Source organism: Furipterus horrens, unplaced genomic scaffold (genome assembly GCF_987537825.1).
Source record: "Furipterus horrens unplaced genomic scaffold, mFurHor1.1.pri manual_scaffold_5, whole genome shotgun sequence".
Taxonomy (NCBI): Eukaryota; Metazoa; Chordata; class Mammalia; order Chiroptera; family Furipteridae; genus Furipterus; species Furipterus horrens.
Genome location: NW_028327175.1, coordinates 129,689,524 through 129,709,429, shown reverse-complemented (window position 1 = coordinate 129,709,429; position 19,906 = coordinate 129,689,524). Strand labels below are relative to the sequence as shown.

General features: G+C 43.6%; 1 protein-coding gene and 1 pseudogene across 1 annotated transcript; both read right to left on the bottom strand.

The window, feature by feature from the left end:
• Positions 1-1,406: 1,406 nt before the first annotated feature.
• On the bottom strand, positions 1,407-19,632 carry GP2 (glycoprotein 2). Its single transcript, XM_090277791.1, has 11 exons — positions 19,596-19,632; positions 17,611-17,740; positions 13,000-13,440; positions 11,577-11,687; positions 8,784-8,995; positions 8,154-8,302; positions 6,448-6,693; positions 5,441-5,603; positions 4,501-4,585; positions 2,812-2,856; positions 1,407-1,856 (listed from the first exon to the last, which is right to left on the bottom strand). The coding sequence occupies exons 2-11, from the start codon at positions 17,690-17,692 to the stop codon at positions 1,801-1,803; spliced, it is 1,590 nt and encodes a 529-aa protein (XP_090133917.1). The 5' UTR covers positions 17,693-17,740; positions 19,596-19,632; the 3' UTR covers positions 1,407-1,800.
• Positions 18,381-19,024, bottom strand: LOC150009816 (small ribosomal subunit protein eS8 pseudogene; annotated as a pseudogene).
• Positions 19,633-19,906: the final 274 nt, after the last annotated feature.

The window sequence follows — 19,906 nt, the reverse complement described above, 5'->3', positions numbered from 1 at the left end:
GCAGGTTTGGAACGAGTTAGGTAGTACAGTGGAAGAGCTATTAGAGGACATATGTCCCAGAGAGTTACAAAACTGCCCTTGGTAACCCTTTGAGAAATCATGGAATTCCTTTGAGGGCCTGAGGAGGAAGGAATCACAGAATCAGAGAGCTAAGACATCAACAAGATTGTATTTGCTTCTAACCTCTACATATTGAATATTTATGTAGGGCTGTATTTAAAGAAAGGGTTCCACTGTAAATGTCTGAGAATCTTGTGCTATCCCAGCACTCAAGCCTCAAAGAATGGAAAAACTTAGGACGTCCTGACCTTTCTTTCAGGTCCTGTCCTAGTGCACATCCTCCCTTGTAATGTAGTAGCTCTAAATCCTCTAACTCACTGGGAAACAAGAAGCAATTCCTCCCAGAAACCTCTCTATCTTAAAGAAGCCACTACCTTAGTAGCATTTTGGGCTGTCCGCCTTCAGGTCAGACCCATCAGCTATGTTCATATGAGATGAGACCATGCACCTGGCCTCAGACAACTGGACCAGGAAAAACACTTAGACTCAAGCAGGGAAATCAGACTTGATGCAGTCTGGATGTGGGATACCAAGATGCTAGTTAGTCTCTATGGTCCCTGAGTCAGGAAGCAATGTAAAACTCCAAGGGCTGATTAAAAAAAAAAAGAACAAGAAAAGCTAGTTTCAGAGAGAGGGGGCAATGAAGGAGATACACAAAGATAAGCAGACATGAAGGGTGTGTGGTTTTAGGAAAAGTGGAAGATGGAAAGACAGACAAGCCTGGGTTCCTAGGGTTTGCCTGCACAGCCAGGCTTATCTTCTGTCCTGGGACTTTGTGCTTCTGTATCTTTGCAATTAGTGCACTTTTTGCTTTGAGTTCATTGAAGTAAGTTTCTGTTTCTTGAAACCACACCATCTCTGAATGAGGTTACATGTTAGGAAGTCTCCTCCCTCACCCTGACCCCCACCTTGGTCTGACCTTTATCTGGTCATTTTCCCTGAGGCCAACTTGGAGGGACCCATATATAGCTGTAGGAAAGGGATGCTTTGTGACGGTTCAAGATTTTCAGGAAGTGGCTTCACCCATCTCTCAGGCTCTGTTGCTACATCCTCATAGCAAAATTGAGACTTCCAGCTTAGCACTTCAAGGGAAAAGCACCACTATTTACGGCTGGGATGACAGTGTCTCTGCACCCAAGTCAAGCTGTTCCTCTAGCATCTAGGTCCCAGGGTGGGAGTTTGTATAATTCTAGGCACATCAAAGCAGATTGGCAGTGTAGTGAGGCACATGGGAGCAATGGGGACAAATATTTCCTGGAGTTGGGTCTCTGAAAGCAGCCCCTTTACAAAAAGTTCCCATGTGGCAATCATTGAAGCAATGATGGAAATACATCAGAGGACATGAATGAAAGCAAGAGTCAGCCTGTTCAAATAACCAGCAGTCAAAACAGGAAGTGGAGCCAAGGAAGGTGCCTCTTTAAGGAGCTCATCCCATTCCCTTTTCCCCCAGTGACATGGCTCCTCTTCTCTGGAGTTACAAAGGTAAAGCCTGAAGCCACAGAGAACCCAGCAAATTTGCTTTCAAGAAACTGCAAAAGAATGAGAAAGTCAGCCCAAGTCAGGCCAACAGGAATACAAAGGCACTCTGAGAGTGTCAGTCAAGGGGAGACTCTTCATTTCCTCAAACCCAGCCCAGTTTGGAGTCTGTTAACAGTAAGACATCTATGGACTTGGAGAGAGGTCCAACAGAGCTGAAGGGTTACTGGAAGCCATCGCCAGAGGGCCAGAATCTAGCTGAACTCAGAAAAGCCCAGCCAGGACGACAGGCAGGAGAAGCACAGAACAGGCCAGGAACCCTGAAATACAAGGAGGATGACTGTCAGGTATTGGGCTTTGGAACTCAGCAGCAAAAGTGAGCTAGCCCCCCTGCCCTTTGCCACACAAGGATGACAAAGGCAGAGTGTCCTTAATATCTGGTCTGGGTTACAGTGCCTGGGAGGTGGCAAAGGGTTGTGTGGTTGGGGCAAAGTTATCTAAGCGCCACTTTCTCATGTTCCCCTTGGCACAGCGGGAGGCAGTTGCTCAGCCTCTTTTGCAGGTAGGTGGGACTCTGTAACTGATTCTGGCCAGTGGGGTGTGGGTAGAAATCATAAACGCCACTTCTAGTCCTGGTCCTTACAATCTCCCACGATTCTCCAGGCTCTTTCGCCCACCAGGAATGTTTCATAATGCTCAGTGACTTCTTTCACATTTCCTGCCTCCTGCTGTCTAGACATGATGACTGGAGCTCTGGCTGCCATCTCGGCCACACCCTGAGATGGTGGAAGGGGAGCTGGAGGTATCCTGGATTCTCGATGGCTTTATGGTGTTGCCCTCCTAATACTGGATTGTTCACCTCTGGACTTTATTTATGTCTGACAGAAATAAATTTCTAATAAGGCATTATTACCTATGCCAGTGACTTTCTACCACATCACCCTCTTTTCTTCCTATAGTAGCTTGTTACCTTTCTATTTTCTGTTTCCCACACTAAGGGAAGGCACCTGATCTCTTGTTCATCCTTATATCTTCAGTGCCTAGAACAATGACTGGCACCCGGTAGGCACTTGATAAATATTTGTTGCTAAATTATTGGCTCCTCTGCTAGACTGTATTTCCAGAACTAATATTGAAACTAATTCATTTTAGTGTCCACAGTTTCCAGCATAGGGCCTGCTCACCAAACGGGTTCAATTGGATGTGTACCAAATTTAGAAGAGGAAGGAGAGAGTATTAGGAGGGGGGTGGGAAAGGCAGGAGAAAGTGAGGTACCTGAAGTGTTGGGGGTTCCATTCTTGACACCAAGAGATGAGGCACCTGGCAACAAAAGCAGAAAGTGAGGGTTTCCTCAGCCATGCTCCAGTAGTTGAGGTACTATGGCCATAGTTGTTCCGTGTTCTCCTGGACCTGGCTACCACATTGTGCAGGCATCTGATATTTGGCAGGTACCTATCTATAAACACATTTCATGCACTGCAAACTTAACCCACCTAAGAGTATTCTCATACTCATTGACAGATGGAAAGACTAAGGCACAATGATGTCAAGAAACTTGCCAGGTTATCTTTGCTAGTAAGTAGCAGAGCTGGGATTTGAACCCCAATCTGTTTGGTTCAAAGTGGAAGTTCCTAATTCCCTAGCTACCCTGTAACACCACATGAGACTTCCAGTTGAGGACTCGGGGTAGGACAATTCAGGGCAGAGTCTTCTTTGCAAGACAGCCTTAGTAACTCATCTGTAGAATGAAAGTCGTAATCATGTTTACTTCCTTATACTGTTGTGAAAATTCTATGTGATAATGCGTATAAATGTGGTTTGCACAATGCCAGCCACAAAGTGTTATGTTATTACTACTACAATAACATTACTGTATCAGAGAAGGAAAACTCTGACTCCAAAAAACCTCCGCTGCCTTGCGGCATACCTCTTCAGGGGAAAGGCTAAGGGAGTAAACCCCGACAGAAAATCCGGAGCCGGAGTCCCTAAGGCGGTTTGACGTTGTAGTCAACACCGGCAACTCCTGCAGCGCACCTGAAGCCAAGCTGTATCGACTCCGTCTTTCCCTTGGACCCTTCAGCTGCGAAGAGAGGGGGGGTCTGCTGCATGGGCAACAGCAGACCCTCCATATTACCCTGCCCAGGCTCTGTAGCTTCAGCGTCATCGCAAGATGTCGATTCAACACGGGAGGAGACAGATACTACCATGTCACTCCCGAGTCGGACTGCACAGCCATTCTCGGCGGTCCAGATGGACTCTTAAGAAGCTACACCATCGTCTCTCGAGACGGACGGCTGCCGACGACGACGAACATTACTGTATCCTACTTTTTTAGGGCAAAAAAATACTTTTATTCTTTGGGGTTTTTTGACTCCTCCGTTCCAGTGAGAATAAAAAACCATGACAGTACCACTAGCCCATAGGCAGGATGGATGAAAATTTGAGGAGCAGTTGGGAAGTTTTCTCTACATCATGTTCTAGAATACTGTAATGGGTTTTGAGAAGCAGTCATTCTTCAGAAAACAAAGTTGGGTTAGAATTAAGCCTTCACCCCTAAGGGACAGAGTTATGGGGACCTGACAGGAGACATAAGGAAAATGACACATGCTTTGGAATCAGACAAGCTAGGTTTAATACTAACTCCAGCTGTTCACAAGCTGGGTATCTTGGATGAATCACTTAACCTCTTTGAGCTTTTGTTTCTCACCTGTAAAATGGACACAGTCAGATAAAGTGAGTCAATGGATACTGAATGCTTAACCTGGTCTCTAGCACAGGGGAGGCCCAGCTCAAATGAAAAGTGCTGTTATCATTACCCAGAGTACCTCATGGATAGATTCACTGATTGAGGCTTCATTGAGGAGACAGAAAAGCCTCGACATTGTTAGGCTGGTGAGTCCAGGCACTTGTGGTTTACTGTTAGCACTTGAGCATTGGGTTTGTCACCAGGACTTGGCCACTTACCTTTCCTAGTGATGGGTCCCAAATCTAGTACCAGGTCTGGGTTGATTGCCACTGCTTCACTGCGGAACTGACTTCTTGAGCAAAACTGTGGGGATGGAGAGTTCTCATGACATCAAGATATAAAAGATGATTTCTATTCAGGTATGGCCCAAGAATGAGGCACACACACCATATGGTCATAACTGATGCTGAGGTTATGTCAATATAGAGTATTCTTAATGTCATGTGCAACAAGCCTGGGTTAAAATCACATCTCCACTGTCTCTTAGCTGACTAATTTGGGACAAATGATCTCACCTCTCTACTATTATTAAATAGTACCTTCCTGAGTGGGAAGGTTAAACTGAGGTATGTTTGCAACATGCAATCACATAATAAACACTTAACAAATGTGAACTATGAATAGGCAGTGTCAAAAAGGGGTAAAGGCCATGGGCACTGGAATTGCACCACAGCTGGGACACATCCCTGCTCTGTTACTTGGTAGCTGTATAGCCTTCGGGCAAGAGACTTCTCTGAGCCTCGGTTTTCTCACTGTAGAATTGGGTCAATAAAAGAGTCTACTTAAAAGGTTAAGAGAATTAAATAAAACAATGCACATGAAAGTTCCAGCACAGTGCTTGACACAGAGTAAGCACTAAAAAGGGCAACTATTATTATAATCATCTAAAATATGTCTTATGACAAGGTAACCTGATGGACAGGGCCCTTCAGGTAGGAAAACAATAATTGCTTATGCATGGGCTTTTTGGAGGCTTAAAATACATCTATTCATCTTCCTTTCTCTCCTCTTTCTCTCATTCCCTCCCATTTATTTACCCATCCATTTCTTCATCTCTTTAATTTCCTTTTCTCTTTCTCTCTTCCTTTCTTCTTTCCATTTGCCAGATAAAAGGCCCCATGTAAGACTCTGAATAGTGAAGTCCAAAGAGATACTCACTGGCTGACACTGTTCATTAAGAGAATCACAGAGATGAATCTCACAATGCAGGAAAACTAGGTCATAATTTCCAGCAAACATGAACATCTGAACTGAGAACCGGCCTTCAGAGGATACCCCATTCTCCTCCACATAGATAGTTGAATCATGTTGATTTGGGCAGCTGGGAGGGTGATAGAAGCAAGGGTCAAATTTCTAGAATAGCTCAGGGAGCCTGAGTCCCTAGACTACATCTTTATCTGTGTCCAGTATAAAAACAGCAACAGAGAAAATTCCAGAGCTTCCCAGGTTCCCTTCATCCTGACAACTTTGACTTTATTTTTCTAGGTGTTCTCCAAGATGTTATTCATAAGCCTACATAGTTTAAGTTTTTTGGAGCATAGTCACTAGATTGAGACAGAATGGTTTCAAATTTCAGCCCAACCCACTTTCCAGATAATTGACCCAGAGCAGATTACTTAATCTTCCTCAGCTCTACTTGTTTTATCTATAGAGACAGGAATTTGCACTTCCTAGGATTGATATGACCACTTAGTGAGATAATCCAAGAACACTGCTTCATACAGTACTTGGCACACAGACAAACTCAATGATAAACATTAGCTAGTATTATTCCATGGTTTGAATAATGATCTACAGATATGCATTTCCCTTTGTTTTTGCCAGTTAACATTAATAATACTGTTTTCATGTTGATAAATCAGTGTTAACATTTGTTTAACAGTCCATCATTATTTAATAGAGCCCCCATTTTGAACAATGAACCTGTTGCCAAAGTTATAAAGAATACAGAAATGAAAAAATAATTGACATTTCTTTACCTTGCCCACTTACTTTGTATTAATGCTTTAGGCTACAATTTAAGGCGTAATATTCCTGGGTCAAAGGGTATGGTCATAAAATGTAACATCAAATTATTTTCCAAAAGAGATAAGCCAATTTAACTGTCAGGCAGGACTGAGGTGATCTTTTTTCCCCCAAAAGATAACCCCACAAGTATTTGATACCTGTTTCTGATGATGAAATATTTTACAGGATCAGTCTTGTTTTTAGTGGGTGTGGCATAGCAGTTCCTCAACAGCAGGTTAAACCGGGAGGTGTCTCCTCTCTCCAAGATGGCACCCACATAGAGCATGGATTCAACAGAAAGCACAGCTGCAGCCCCTTCATAAGGCAACGTATAGTTCTGGTCTTGGAAGAGGGCCATCCTGACAGTAAAGTCTCCCTCTCCAGCCACGCTGATGTTCATGGAACTGAGAGAAGGAAAATGGCAAGAGTGGAACCATCAGGTTTTGACCCATGAGAACAAAATAAATCAAGACCCACTTGTGTTTAAGGTTGTGAAGGTGAAAGCATGTGTTGATACTTAAAGACACTATTGAATTAGTCATTTAAATCAGCATTTACTATCTTCCAAGCACCAAACTTGACAAATAGATGATCTTGTCTGTCTCCAGGTTATTCACCAGTTCTCCCTGCCTCATGGATCACACACATCTCCTTCACTCCAAGTGCATACTTCTGTGCTCTTTTACCTGTAAAGTGGTGCTTAGCACCAGGTATATGGGGTCACAATGCTTAGCAGCAGATCTCGTCTCTCAACCTCACAATCTTCAGTAATATGCCAACTTTAACAAGATTAATGGCTTTAATTTCTATTTTTTATGAATCTTGGGCCCCAACACTACAGTCTTAAGAATCATGAAATTAGAAAATATGTAATCCTAATCCTGCCATTCTGGAAGACACGGGGCAATGAGGGGATGGGAAGGGCACACTGGATTTCTGATACCCTCATAAAGTCCTCTGGCAAGTCTAAGAATATTGAACAACTCATTTAATAGGGCCTCCTTCCTGGTATGGTGATACAAAGTGGGAAGGGGAACAGACAAAAACCCCTGCCTGAATGGAATCCTACCAAAATTGCTATTTGGTTCTATTTCTGATGAATGTTTATCTAATCAAAGCTGATCTACCTTAAATCCCACATCTCCAGGGAAACCTTCTTTCTTCCACCAACCCCCCCGATACTCTACAATTAGGTCAGTAACCCTTGCTTCCCAACCCCACAGCACCGCATATTTCTCCTACATTGCATTCATCTCACATGTAATTATTATTATTTTTTTCTATTTTTCTATTACAGTTGTCCCATTTTTCCCCCTTTGCTATCCCCTGCTCCACCCACCTCCCCCTCTCCCACAGTCAATCCCCACCATGTTGTTCATGTCCATGGGTCATTTATACTAGTTCTTTGACTAGACCATTCCCCTTCTTTACCCCCTTTCCCACCCCTCTCCCCTCTGGTCACTGTGAGTCTGTTCCTTGTTTACAATGCCTCTGGTTCTATTTTGCTCATTTGTTTGTTTTGTTCATTAGTGTCCTGTATTAGGTGAGATCATATGATAATTACTGATGTAATTAGTTGTTTAATGCCTTTCTTACTCAAAATAAATAAAATTGTCATATGTTTTTATTCCTTAGTATATTTAATTAACACTGTTTCAAGTTGCTACATTGCTTCAAAGTAATCTTTAATATCCACAAAATAGTTTATGTCTGCCTATTGCATTGAACTTTAATATGCAATCAACAAATTTTGTACAATGAACAATCAGAAGAATGGAAGATCCTGGAGAAGGTAGGTAGCATCCTGTGGACAGATATCATAAGCTGTGCATAAACTGAGTATGATCAATGTCATGTGCCATACCTTACAATGGGCTGCAGGGCAGTTTGGAGACTGATTCTCATGTCCAGCGGGTAGACACACTGGAAGTTGATATTGACTTTGGTGTCTCTGATGATGAAGTCGTTGACCAAGGAGAGGGTGTTTTTGTAGATGGCATGAGTTTCATTTCTCTTTGGTAAAAAACAATACCACATATATGTTTATGTGGACATGTGCATAAATGTGTCTGGAACTCAGGTCTGTTCTTTCTAACTCTACAGTCTAGGGCTTTTAATCATGCTGCAACCTTGCTTTCTGATCTCAATGTGGCAAGTGGGCCTCCTCCCCCAGTGGCACTGACATTATATGGGAAGTGGAGTGCAGACCCCAGATCAAAAAATTACTGTCTGGGAACAAGTTAGGAACCGCCATACTGCTCCTCTGCCAATCACTTCTATATAACCCCAAATTAAAATAAACACAATCATTGCTTGGATTTCTCCAGCTCAAGCATCGGACCTGTTCTAAGCTTAAGCTCTTCACATGGACCAATATGTATAATTTCACATACACCTAGAGACCCAGACAGACTTACTCAAGGTCTCAGCTATTGAGATGGTCCCACCAGTCCAGTTCCCTATCTCTGGCAGCAGTGGTGTAAATGCTGCTCACCTCCAGAATGTTTCCACAGACATTAGCCTGAGTAGGGCTGGTCACAGAAATAAAGTTCCCCTCCTCTCTTTGCATGATGCTGCTGCACTTCGGGTCCTGCAGGTAGGCCATGACCTCATCTCCAAAACCCAGGCCTTCCAGCCTGCACCTGTCCAGTGACACCTTGATCTCCATGGCCCCACAGTCCAGCTGAGGCTGCAAACTGTGGATATCTGGAAAGTCAAGAGGATGGGGTCTGGAAGCAGTGAGCGCAGTCCACATTGCCTGTTGTTCGAAAAGCTACTGTGCTCATCAGGAGGTAAGGTAGACTAAAGGGAGCTTACAACCAGGTGGAAATTGTGCCTGGACTTGCAGTAGACAGGGTTGACAAAGAAAGCCCTGGTCTAAGATTGTCAAACATCCTATGTGCACATTTAGTGCACATGTCTAGTTCCCCTTAGCAATGAGGGTCTCTGGATAATCAGGACTGTCTCATCTTCCAGACTAGAATCGAAGCTAGATACACTATTCCCACTTCCTGGCTTTGGAAAGCTAGCACATTTGACCTGGTTCAGAGCCATTGCATGCATTCATTCATTCATCTGTTATTTTGTTTGTTTGCTCCTTCACACATTTATTCTACAGATACTTCTTGAGACTCTACTCTGTGTCTAGTACTATTCTAAACTCAGGGTATACAATGATTATCAAAACTGACAAAATTCAAACTGATAGAGCTAATATTCTGATAAGGGAGAGAGATAGTAAGGTAAGAGAAATATAATTTTTATTGTATTCATGAATGCATTGATTCAACATTCATTTACTAATGAGCTTCCCCATGTGCTGAGTATACTTAACACAAAAATAAAGGAAACATGAACCAAGTCCGTGAGGATTTTTCAGTCTTCTGTAAAACCAACATGCCAACCACTTATTATGATGCAGTATGATGAAAGTGATAATAGGTGTGTGTTCTAGGTGTAGAGGAAGGTTTATTTCAGTCTGTCAGGTCAGTCAGAGAATTCATAGAGGGCTAGAACTTACTAGGGGTAATAGTTTTGCAGTTGAGTGAAGCAAGTGAGGGCATTGCAGATTAAGGGAAGAACAGAGGCAGAGTGTGACCATGAAAGAGAGATAGTGTGTTTATAGAGACAGTGTTCGGAGGTACCCTGGCTGGTTTGGCTCAGTGGATTGAGCGTCGGCCTGCGAGCTAAGTGTCGCTGGTTCGATCTTCCAGTCAGGGCACATCAGAGAAGGAAAACTCTGATTCCAAAAAACCTCCGCTGCCTTGTGGCATACCTCTTCAGGGGAAAGGCTAAGGGAGTAAACCCCGACAGAAAATCCGGAGCCGGAGTCCCTAAGGCGGTTTGACGTTGTAGTCAACACCGGCAACTCCTGCGGTGCACCTGAAGCCAAGCTGTATTGACTCCGTCTTTCCCTTGGATCCTTCAGCTGCGAAGAGAGGGGGGGGTCTGCTGCATGGGCAACAGCAGACCCTCCATATCACCCTGCCCAGGCTCTGTAGCTTCAGCTCCACTGGAGAGGACACTCCAGCGTCATCGCAAGATGTCGATTCAACACGGGAGGAGACAGATACCGTGTCACTCCCGAGTCGGACTGCACAACCATTCTCGGCGGTGCAGATAGACTCTTAAGAAGCTACACCATCGTCTCTCGAGACGGACGGCTGTTCAGAGGTACAGGAACTTAGTTAGAATGGGAGGGGGAGCTGTAGAACATGAAGAAGCAAGCCAAAGCCAAATCATGAAAGGATTGTGTCTGGAAGTGATAAAAAGCCCACTGAATAGCCCGTGATAAAGATACAAGGGGCCACTTGTTCAAGCAGTCAGCCAAAAACCTGTCGAGGATGCCCTTGAAACCCATCCAGATACAGGGAGGATGTCTGCAAAGCCTAGCATCTGATTCTGTGGTGGCTCAAACCCCAGAAAAGCACACTGACCCTCCTGGGTCTCATCTACCCAATGTTTCCATTGGGAGCAGGGCTGTTCCCTTCCTGTTCCTGCCCCTCACTCCACACAGCTCCAGCCAGGCACACAAGCACCACTCCATCCACATTCCAAACCAGTTTTCCAAGCATGTTCTGCTTATTCTTGTCCCTCTGTTTAGGACACTCTCTCTTCCATAGGTAGTGGGAGTTTGCTCAAAGGAAGGCATGTTTGTGTCAAGGGCAAGAATCAGAGGCTCTTGTTAGAGTCCTAAGAGAGATTAGGGTTTGTCTATGCTATCCCTTCTCCTGGTCATCTGCTGCTGCCTGCTTACCCTCTGGGATAAGAAGCTCATCACCTCCAGAGCCTGCTCATTTGGACTATTCTGATTTAATTCTCACAATGGCTCTTTATAGTGAGTATAAAATATCTCATCCCTATTTTATAGATGAAGACATTAAGATTCAGAGAGAGTAGGTGACTTGTCCCAGGCTCCAGAGCTACTTTATGGCACATCCAGGACTGGCACAGAAGTCTGCCCATGTCCCTCATATGTAAACTCTGTAAGATATTTGAACATAGCTTTCACAGAGTTCTCGTCCTCAGTACCATTGTCCCTTATGTGTCAAGACCACACACACCAGAGCTACTTCCTGAGACCTGAAAATTTGTTGCATCCCCGCCCTTCCACCCTTGCAAACCCAGTTGCTCTGAGAACCCACATTCCCTGACATTAGTTCCATACCGACTGACTGTGGTCCATACCTTGTCCTGACCCTCTGATACTCTCTTTTTCCTTCTGTGCCTGCTTAGGTCAGCTCCCACCCAATATGGTCCCTACTGCCCTGGCCGCTGAATTGTCCACCTGAAGTATTGAGGTCTTGCTTGCAGGAACAGCTCCAGGTGCCATTGAGAGAGATGCACTCCTCCTCTGGGCGGCAGGTCTTCTCACATCTGTTCTCCAAAGTAGAGGGGTCTGGGAATAAGGCATGGAAAAAGGAGATCAGGATGCAAAGCAGGGAGGACCTGAGGCCCTCAGAGCCAACCCTGTTACTCTACTAGGGCTTAGGAATCCTGCTTGAGGTTGTGCAGTTCTTAGTGGAAGAGTCACACCTCAACCTTGAATTTCCTGACTCCCAGTCCAGTGAAATGCTATCTTAATGCTTACAACATGTCAGGCACTGTTCTGAGTACTTTCCATGTGTTAGCTCATTCAATTCTCATGGTAACTGTATGAGACAAAGTAGCATGGTGGCAGAGTGCTGGGTTCAAGTCCCAGCTCTCTGTGAGGTTGGGAGAGCTGCTTAATCTCTCTTGCCCTAGACCCATCTTGTGAGGATTATATAATATTTATCTTATGAGCTGACAAGTGGATTAAATAAATTACTAGTCTAAAGTGCTTAGGATAGTGGCAAGGACATTATGAGCACTATGTGTTAGTTGTTATTTTTGCCATTATACTTTTTTTCAGATCAGAAAACTGAAGCTCAGAGAAGCAAATTGCCCAAATGAAACCTATACCCAAACAAGCCTCATTCTTAATATTATGCTACATATGTGAATATGTGCAGGTATCCACTTTTTTTCACTTATATGAAAGACTTTTATTAGTACATGTGTTTGCTTATGGGAAAAAAATCAGTTTTCTTTCATAAAAGTGAAAATCAAAAACAGCAGTCAGAATTTTCTTTGCAGTGGCCATTATAGAGATAGTGCATACCCAAGCAGCAAGAGTGGCCCCACCAAGCTTCTTTCCCAAGAACCACACTCAGCATCTCAGCATCAAGCCACTGTTGCCCTGAATTGTGTCTGTGAACATCTGTACTTTATGTCCACTTATTTTGTGGATCCATTAGCAACATGTGTCATAAGGTATCTGAAAAGCCTAAGAAAGTTTGTAAATGTGTTATGCTTAATATAAAACTGGATGTAATCAAACACATTTGGTATGATTTGGCAGGTTATCTTTGGGGTCTGAAAATGCTTCAAATTTTTTCCATATAAATTAATGGTAATTGCTTCTTTGCTTTACCTCATTTTGACTTATAAAAGCTTTCATAGGAACACTCTACTTTTGAACATCAGATGAAACCTGTGTATATCAGGTGATCTCATCCTAGAAATGGAATTTCTGGTTTAGAGATGTTGGAAGAGATAGTAATCCTTGGGTGATTTTCCAGCTGGGCAGTAACTGGCAAGAGCTGGGTTCAGGCTGTTCTGCTTAGTCTCCTTCTAACCTGCTCCACTTACCCTGTCATACAGCTGCCTCTGAGGTCTCTGCTACTCACCTGTGCAATACCTCAGGTTACATGCAGGGCTGCCATCCAACCAGTACACGTGGTACCCACCCGGGCAGGCCTTCACATGAATCTTAGTGTTCCAGTAGCAGCAGTTGCCTGACCAGTGGCCACAAGCAGTGCGGGTGACAGTGCCTTCCCCAAGGATTGGGTGGGTTCCATTAAGCCACATGGGAGCATCAGTCTGGCATCTGTACCCTGGGACACAGGTCTCTGGCATTCTGACTCCTCCTCCTCCCACAAAGCGGAACCAGCCATGCAGGTCCCTGTCACACTTCTGGCCTCTTTCTGTGTTCTCTGTGCTTCGAGAGGGATCATCCAGGTGGGTGTAGTTCTGGCAGGAGTCAAAACAGAGGGGGGGTTCTGGAGCCCCTGGAGTGCCACACTCCAAATCCAGACCATAGGAACTGATGCTGGTGGCATTTCTGTAACCTGGAAAGCAATAGTGTGTTTGAGTTTACTGAGAAACCCCAGAGCCTACAATATCTTTATCCCCAGACACACTCTGTTCTAGATGTGCTAAGAACCCTAAAAAGGCACATAGCTATTAATTAAACATAAGCCTTCAACAGCTTGGGGTCAGAATAATAATGAGGCTGTTTTGCAGTATTTTATAGGCATTAAGAACATCAGATCTCTACACCACACATTGAGCTTGGTGGCTTTTCCAAGGGATCATGAGGAAAGCATTCCAAGGACCCAATCATGGGAGATTATGGTGTGGCCAATTGAAAATAGACCTCTGGTTTCCAATTTTTTATTTCTGTTTGTCCCACCATGGAAAGAGTTCAACCATGTTCTCATCAAGGCCAAAGCAAAAGAGAGGGTACAGAGTTTCTGTTTCATATTAAAGCTTAGTCATTTTCTTGCCCATGCAATCTTCCTTGGGCCCTGATAGTTGCTAGATGCCACATGGTCATGTGCTCCCAGGTGAATGCACAGGAGAATGCATTACCATGTGGGAGAGACAGAGACAAAGATAGACACAAAGAGAAAGAGAAAGAAAGAAAGAAAGAAAGAAAGAAAGAAAGAAAGAAAGAAAGAAAGAAAGAAAGAAAGAGGCTAAGGACCTGAACAGACACTTCTCCAAGGAGGACAGACAGACGGCCCACAGGCACATGAAAGAATGCTCAACATCACTAGCCATCAGAGAGATGCAAATTAAAACCATGAGATACCACCTCAAACCAGTCAGAATGGCCATGATTAACAAATCAACAAACAACAAGTGTTGGCGAGGATGCGGAGAAAAGGGAACCCTAGTGCACTTTTCGGGGGAATGCAGACTGGTGCAGTCACTGTGGAGAACAGTTTGGAATTTCCTCAAAAAACTAAAAATGGAACTGCCTTTTGATCCTGCAATTCCACTGCTAACATTATACCCAGAGAATCCTGAAACACCAATTCAGAAGAACCTATGCACCCTTATGATGTTCATAGCAATGCTATTTACAATAGCCAAATGCTGGAAGTGGCCTAAGTGCCCATCAGTTGATGAGTGGATTAAAAACAAACAAACAAACAAAAAAAACTAGTACATTTACATAATGGAATTCTATGCAGCAGAAAGAAAGAAATCCTGCCTTTTGTGACAGCATGGATGGAACTGGAGAGTATTATGCTTCGTTAAATAAGCCAGGTAGCAAAAGAAAAATACCATGTGATTTCACTTAATACAGGAACTTAATGAACAAAACAGATGAGCAAAGTAGAACCAGAGGCATGGAAATAGGAACAGAGTGACAGTGACAAGAGGGGAGGGGGAGAAAGAGGAAAAGAAGGAGAAAGGTCTAGTCAAGAAACTAATGTAAATGACCCATGGACATGGACAACAGGGTGGAGATTGACTTGGGAGATAGGGGAGGTGGGCAGCGCAGGAGAGAGCAATGAGAGAAAGATGGGACAACTGTAATAGAACAAAAACAAAAAAAAAATGGGAAAAAGAGAACTTCTGTTTCCCTGGGATTATATTACTTTAGTTTTGGGATGGACCAGATGTTTTTCCAAGTGACCGATCAAACTTTCTTACCATAGGTAGTTAGCTAATTATTTTAAGAAAAGTGGAGCAAAGGGAATTAGACATTGAGCTTAATAAACTGGAGAGCATAAGCCTGTTTGCTTCACCGGTAAACTACAGCTTCACACCTCAGGGTATCAATAACATTACTTCACTAAGGAGATAAACATTTCTCCCTTCCCTACTCTGGTACTGGATTGTTGAGGAGGTGCATGGGGAGATGCTTAATCATAGAGGCCTGTAAATCTACCTAGGGGGAGTGGATGCATCCAAACTCTGCAAAAACTTAGAAATTTGATTGGTCATTTGGAAAAGCACCCAGTCATCCTAAATGCCAGCTCATAAAATCCCAGGAGAACAAAGAAGCTCTCTCTCTCCCTTTGTCTTTCTCTCACTCAGGAACTGCACTCACCCCATGCATTCACATGTCCTCTCTCCATAGCCATGTGACCTTGCATAGTAGATGGCCACATAGATTCCATGTGCAGGCTCCAGGTGGGAATCTGAACACCTCAGCACAAAAACGGATTGAAGCAGGGAACACAAGCCAGATGCTGGACTGAACTGAGCTTTAATATGGCACAGGATCTCTGGACATTGACTCTTTGACCCTGATTTTCCACTGTGAGACAAAGGGAGATGGGATATTGCAAATGCAGGGGGCTGCTTCTGTTTATACTCAAATAAAATTTGCCATACTTCAGTCTTCTGTGAATGGGTCCTTGGAATGTTTTCTTCACAATCCTGTGGAAGAGCCTGGTTTCCACTGGCAACAGCCCCTCCCTAAAATTGTGCAGTGCTCCCTTATTTAATCACATGCTGCAGCCCTGTCTGACCAGTATTTGTTTTCCTCATTATAAATATAATACAGGTTCATTGGAAAAAGCTCAAATGCCATTAAAGTAAATAAGATAGAAATAAAAGTTTTCATAAGTTCCTTCCATCCTCAGAAGTAACCATAAATTTGTTGAAGTCTTCAGACCCATTGTATGCATATGTTTAAAATATAGTTTTTTTTAATGGGTTTAATTTCATACAGCTTTTTTTCCCACTTGCATTTTTTTCATAATATATCACAGAGATTTTTCCATTATCATCAGATATAGATCTAACACAAGGTTTCTCAACCTGATATTATCAATGTTTTGGACTGGATAACTATGTTGTAGGACCATCCTGTGTGTTGAAGGATATTTAGCAGCGTTCCTAACCTCTTCTCACTAGATGTCAGTAGTGCTCTCCTTTCCTTATCATCTCCAGACTTGGCCAAATGTGCCCTGGAGGGCAAAATTGCCCCCAGTTGAGAACCACTGATTTAACAAGACCATTTCTGATTATTGACCTCATGGTTTTTACCAGATTCAGGGATTGTGATGTATGAAGAGACAGAATGAAAGAGATGGGACCACAGACCTGCTCAGTCTCTGCTTAAATTCACTTCCCCATCTGCTGGCTGGATGACCTTGGCAGATGGCTAAATTCCCCTGAGATTCATTTGCAAAATAACACCTGTGAGTTAGTGCTTGCCAAACTTCAAGTACTCCCAGCCACCTGAAATCATGATGTTTGTCACACTTCTGTCTGCCTGTCATTGTTTGCTTCATATGGTTTTTCAATTATTTTTCAAAAAAATTTATTTCACCCCAAGAAATAATAACCAATGCCTTAGGTATGATGCACTAGTTATATTTGCTTAATACCTATGAAAATTGTAAAGCCACCAAAAAATTATTTAAGGATTTTCCATGCACCCCCACAGTCATCTTAAAATATGTATGCCCCACTAAGGGAAATAAAGCTCTAAAGGATTGTTAGAGTATTAAATGAGATAACAGGAGTAAAAGGCCAAGCACAGCACCTACATCCTAGTGGACATTTAAACTAGCTCTCTTCCTTAGCCCTGATTTGTTGAATAACATGAGTGCCTAAATGATGAACTCAGTATGTATGCAGGATCACATGCTTATGATATATATTAGAGAAAATTTTAGAAAAAGATTTTCAAGGCTTGCTTATGTATGTGCTTGTTTTAAGGAAAGGAGTCTCTGCACTTGTTTTGTTGCATTATTTCCTGCACACACTAAATTTTTCCAAGTGAGGCCTTGAGCTAAGTTTCTCCCTCTCCTCTCCCTCAGCATCTTCCACAGGCTTCACCCTAGTGTTGACCCTGAGACCCTTTCTATAAAAATTTAAAGTGCACAATTCATAGATCTTTAAGAACCACAGGAGATCACTAAATGTAGCCCCCTCATTTTACAGTTAGGCAAATGGATCCAGAGGAAGAAATCACTTGCCAATATCAGGGCACAGAGTGACTACACATATCTTCATAAATCCAGGCTCTCTGATCTCCTCATATCTGGATTTGGGAAGTTATGTTAACTGACTTCCACTCTCCTTGCTGGAGGAATTTCTGATTTGGCCTTTTGAGGGATAATTACTTAATTCTGGCTTCTTTCGTTCTCCTTGACTTCTAGTTTCCAAATCTTCTCCTACTCTCACTGACCCAGAACTGCCTTTTCTGCATTTCCCTGCTCACTCCCCAGGTATTGAAGGGCATCTGAGATACCAGGTGAGCAACTCACCTTGCTTCTTTGTAGAAGCCAGCCTCAGAATGCAGGAAGCCAAGGCCAACCACAGGACATAAGAGCCCCCCATCATCTTCATAAGCAGCGATGTGCAGGTCACACAGTGGCATGCAGACTCTCCATGCAGCTAGGGGAAGGGAATACCCAAGTATGAGTCAAGGTACAGAGGCCATTCCTCTGATGTGAAGGTAAGGAGGGAATTCACATCAGGGCAACACCATAACTTGTCCTAAGTCCCTTGCATACCTTAGCTTATTTAAGGTTTTGAATCATCCTCCAAAGAAGATATGATCATTGCTTTCATTTTACAGGTGAAGAAACTGAGATTCAGAGAATATTAATCACAGAAATATTTACTGAGCCCCTCCTATGCAAGTACTGTGCAGAAATTTAAGTACTGTTTGCTTAAGGCTACAGAAACAGACAGGTGATCTCCTTCATAAAGGGCTGTATTGTTCAAAACCAGGTATGACTTGCAGAAAAGAGATGGGGTAATAGGAAAAGAAAGCTTGCCATTAGGCGGACAGCAAGGAAAGCCAAGGCAAGCGTAGAGCCAGCCAGCACTGCAGAATGTCCTAGAAGGTCTCACATTGGTTCCTATTCAGGTAGAGGTAAAGACTTCTGGCAGTTCGGTGGAGGGGAGGTTTCTGGTGCTGTGAATACGTACAAACAAAAGTAATGGTACCCTTTCTTTCTTTTTTTTTTTTTTACCAGAGAACACATTTATTAAACAAGCTTGTTTTGTTTTGAAGCACGAGCTTTCAAGAAAGGAGGGAAGAGGATTTATTTGCCTTTCCTGGCCTTAATTTTCCTTAGATAGAACTCCAGCTCCTTGCCCTCTAGCACATAGCCGTCTGCTCGGCCACACTGGCCTGGTCTTGAAGCGATAAATGCAAGAAGCTTGCCCTGCTGGACCTGCTCCTCTAGAAGAGTGCTGATTTTGGCATGCTTTTTCCTTTCATCATATTTCTTCTGAATTTTCTTTGATCGCTTTTTGTTTAAAATCTCTTCCTCTTCAGGAGTCAGCTTGACCCCTTTATTGCGGGGCCAAGGGCAGTGCATAGTGAGACTCATACCACTGCCGGTACGGTGTGCTGTCAATGAGCACAATACAGTTCTTTACTAGGGTCTTGGTGCGGACCAGTTCGTTGTTGGATGCATTGTAGACAACATCAATAATCCTTGTTTTCCGTGTACAACACTCTGAGCCCCAGGAGAAGTTGCCCACGTCCAGCCTTAAGGCTCGGTAGTTCTTGTTGCCTCCCCGCACACGAACTGTGTGTATACAGTGGGGGCCAATCTTAGTGTTGGCAGCAGGGCGTCCCAGCTCATATTTTTGCTTTTTGTGGTGGGGCTTCCTCTTGCCCCCGGTCTTGCGGCACTTGTGCCAATTGTCCCGAGAGATGCCCATGGCTTGGCGCCGGCTGGAAAGAGTGTACCCTTTCTTAATTCTGTATGTCAGGCACTGTGCTAGGAGCCCCCTAATATGTCTTCTGAAGTGCATATTTCTGTGAAGTTGGGAGTATGTCAGACTGAGACCATTGCTTGCTCCTAGCAGTGTCTGTCATACAAGGGGTGTTCAATAAAGGTTTGAGAAATAAATGTATAAATAAATAGGGGAGTGGGTAGAAAAGAAATGCTGTAAAGAGCCTACCAACACTCAACTTAAAACACTTTCTCTTTTGGAAAACCCTTTCCTTGAATGGACAAACCTTTGGACAGCTTCTTATGGTCTCTGGAAGACTTCAGTTAAAGATAATGACCTGGTTCTGGAAGAGACATCATGAAAATGCTATGAGAGAGCACCCAAGACTGGTAACAAAGTGATATCTGGAGCACTGGACAAAGGCCAGGGTCCAAACTCCTTGCTGGCTTCTGAAAGTTTCCAGAAACAAATGATCCTAACAAGTTTTGTGGGTTCAGAATCTAGGGAGATTCCCAGGGTCTGGAGAAAACCTGGTGGGGTTTGAAGCAAAACTTACTTTGGGGTGAGAACACAGTGTTCCTCCTCCTCCTCTGGTCAGCTGTAGAAACACAAGCTTGCTGTGGACCGTCCTTTTATTGCAATGTCCCACCCATGTGGCTCTCCACCATTGGTGCTGAGGGATACCTGGAGTTAATCCCAGGCTATTAGGTTTAAGGAAGATAAGTGCCTTACCAGAAAGGATGATGAAAGAAAGGCCCTTTGCCAATCACCTACCCCAATGTAAACACATGCAGCAGCTTCACCTTCATGCACCTGCTTACTTATGAGTGATAACAATACAGTTGTTCCACCTTATCTACAGGGGAT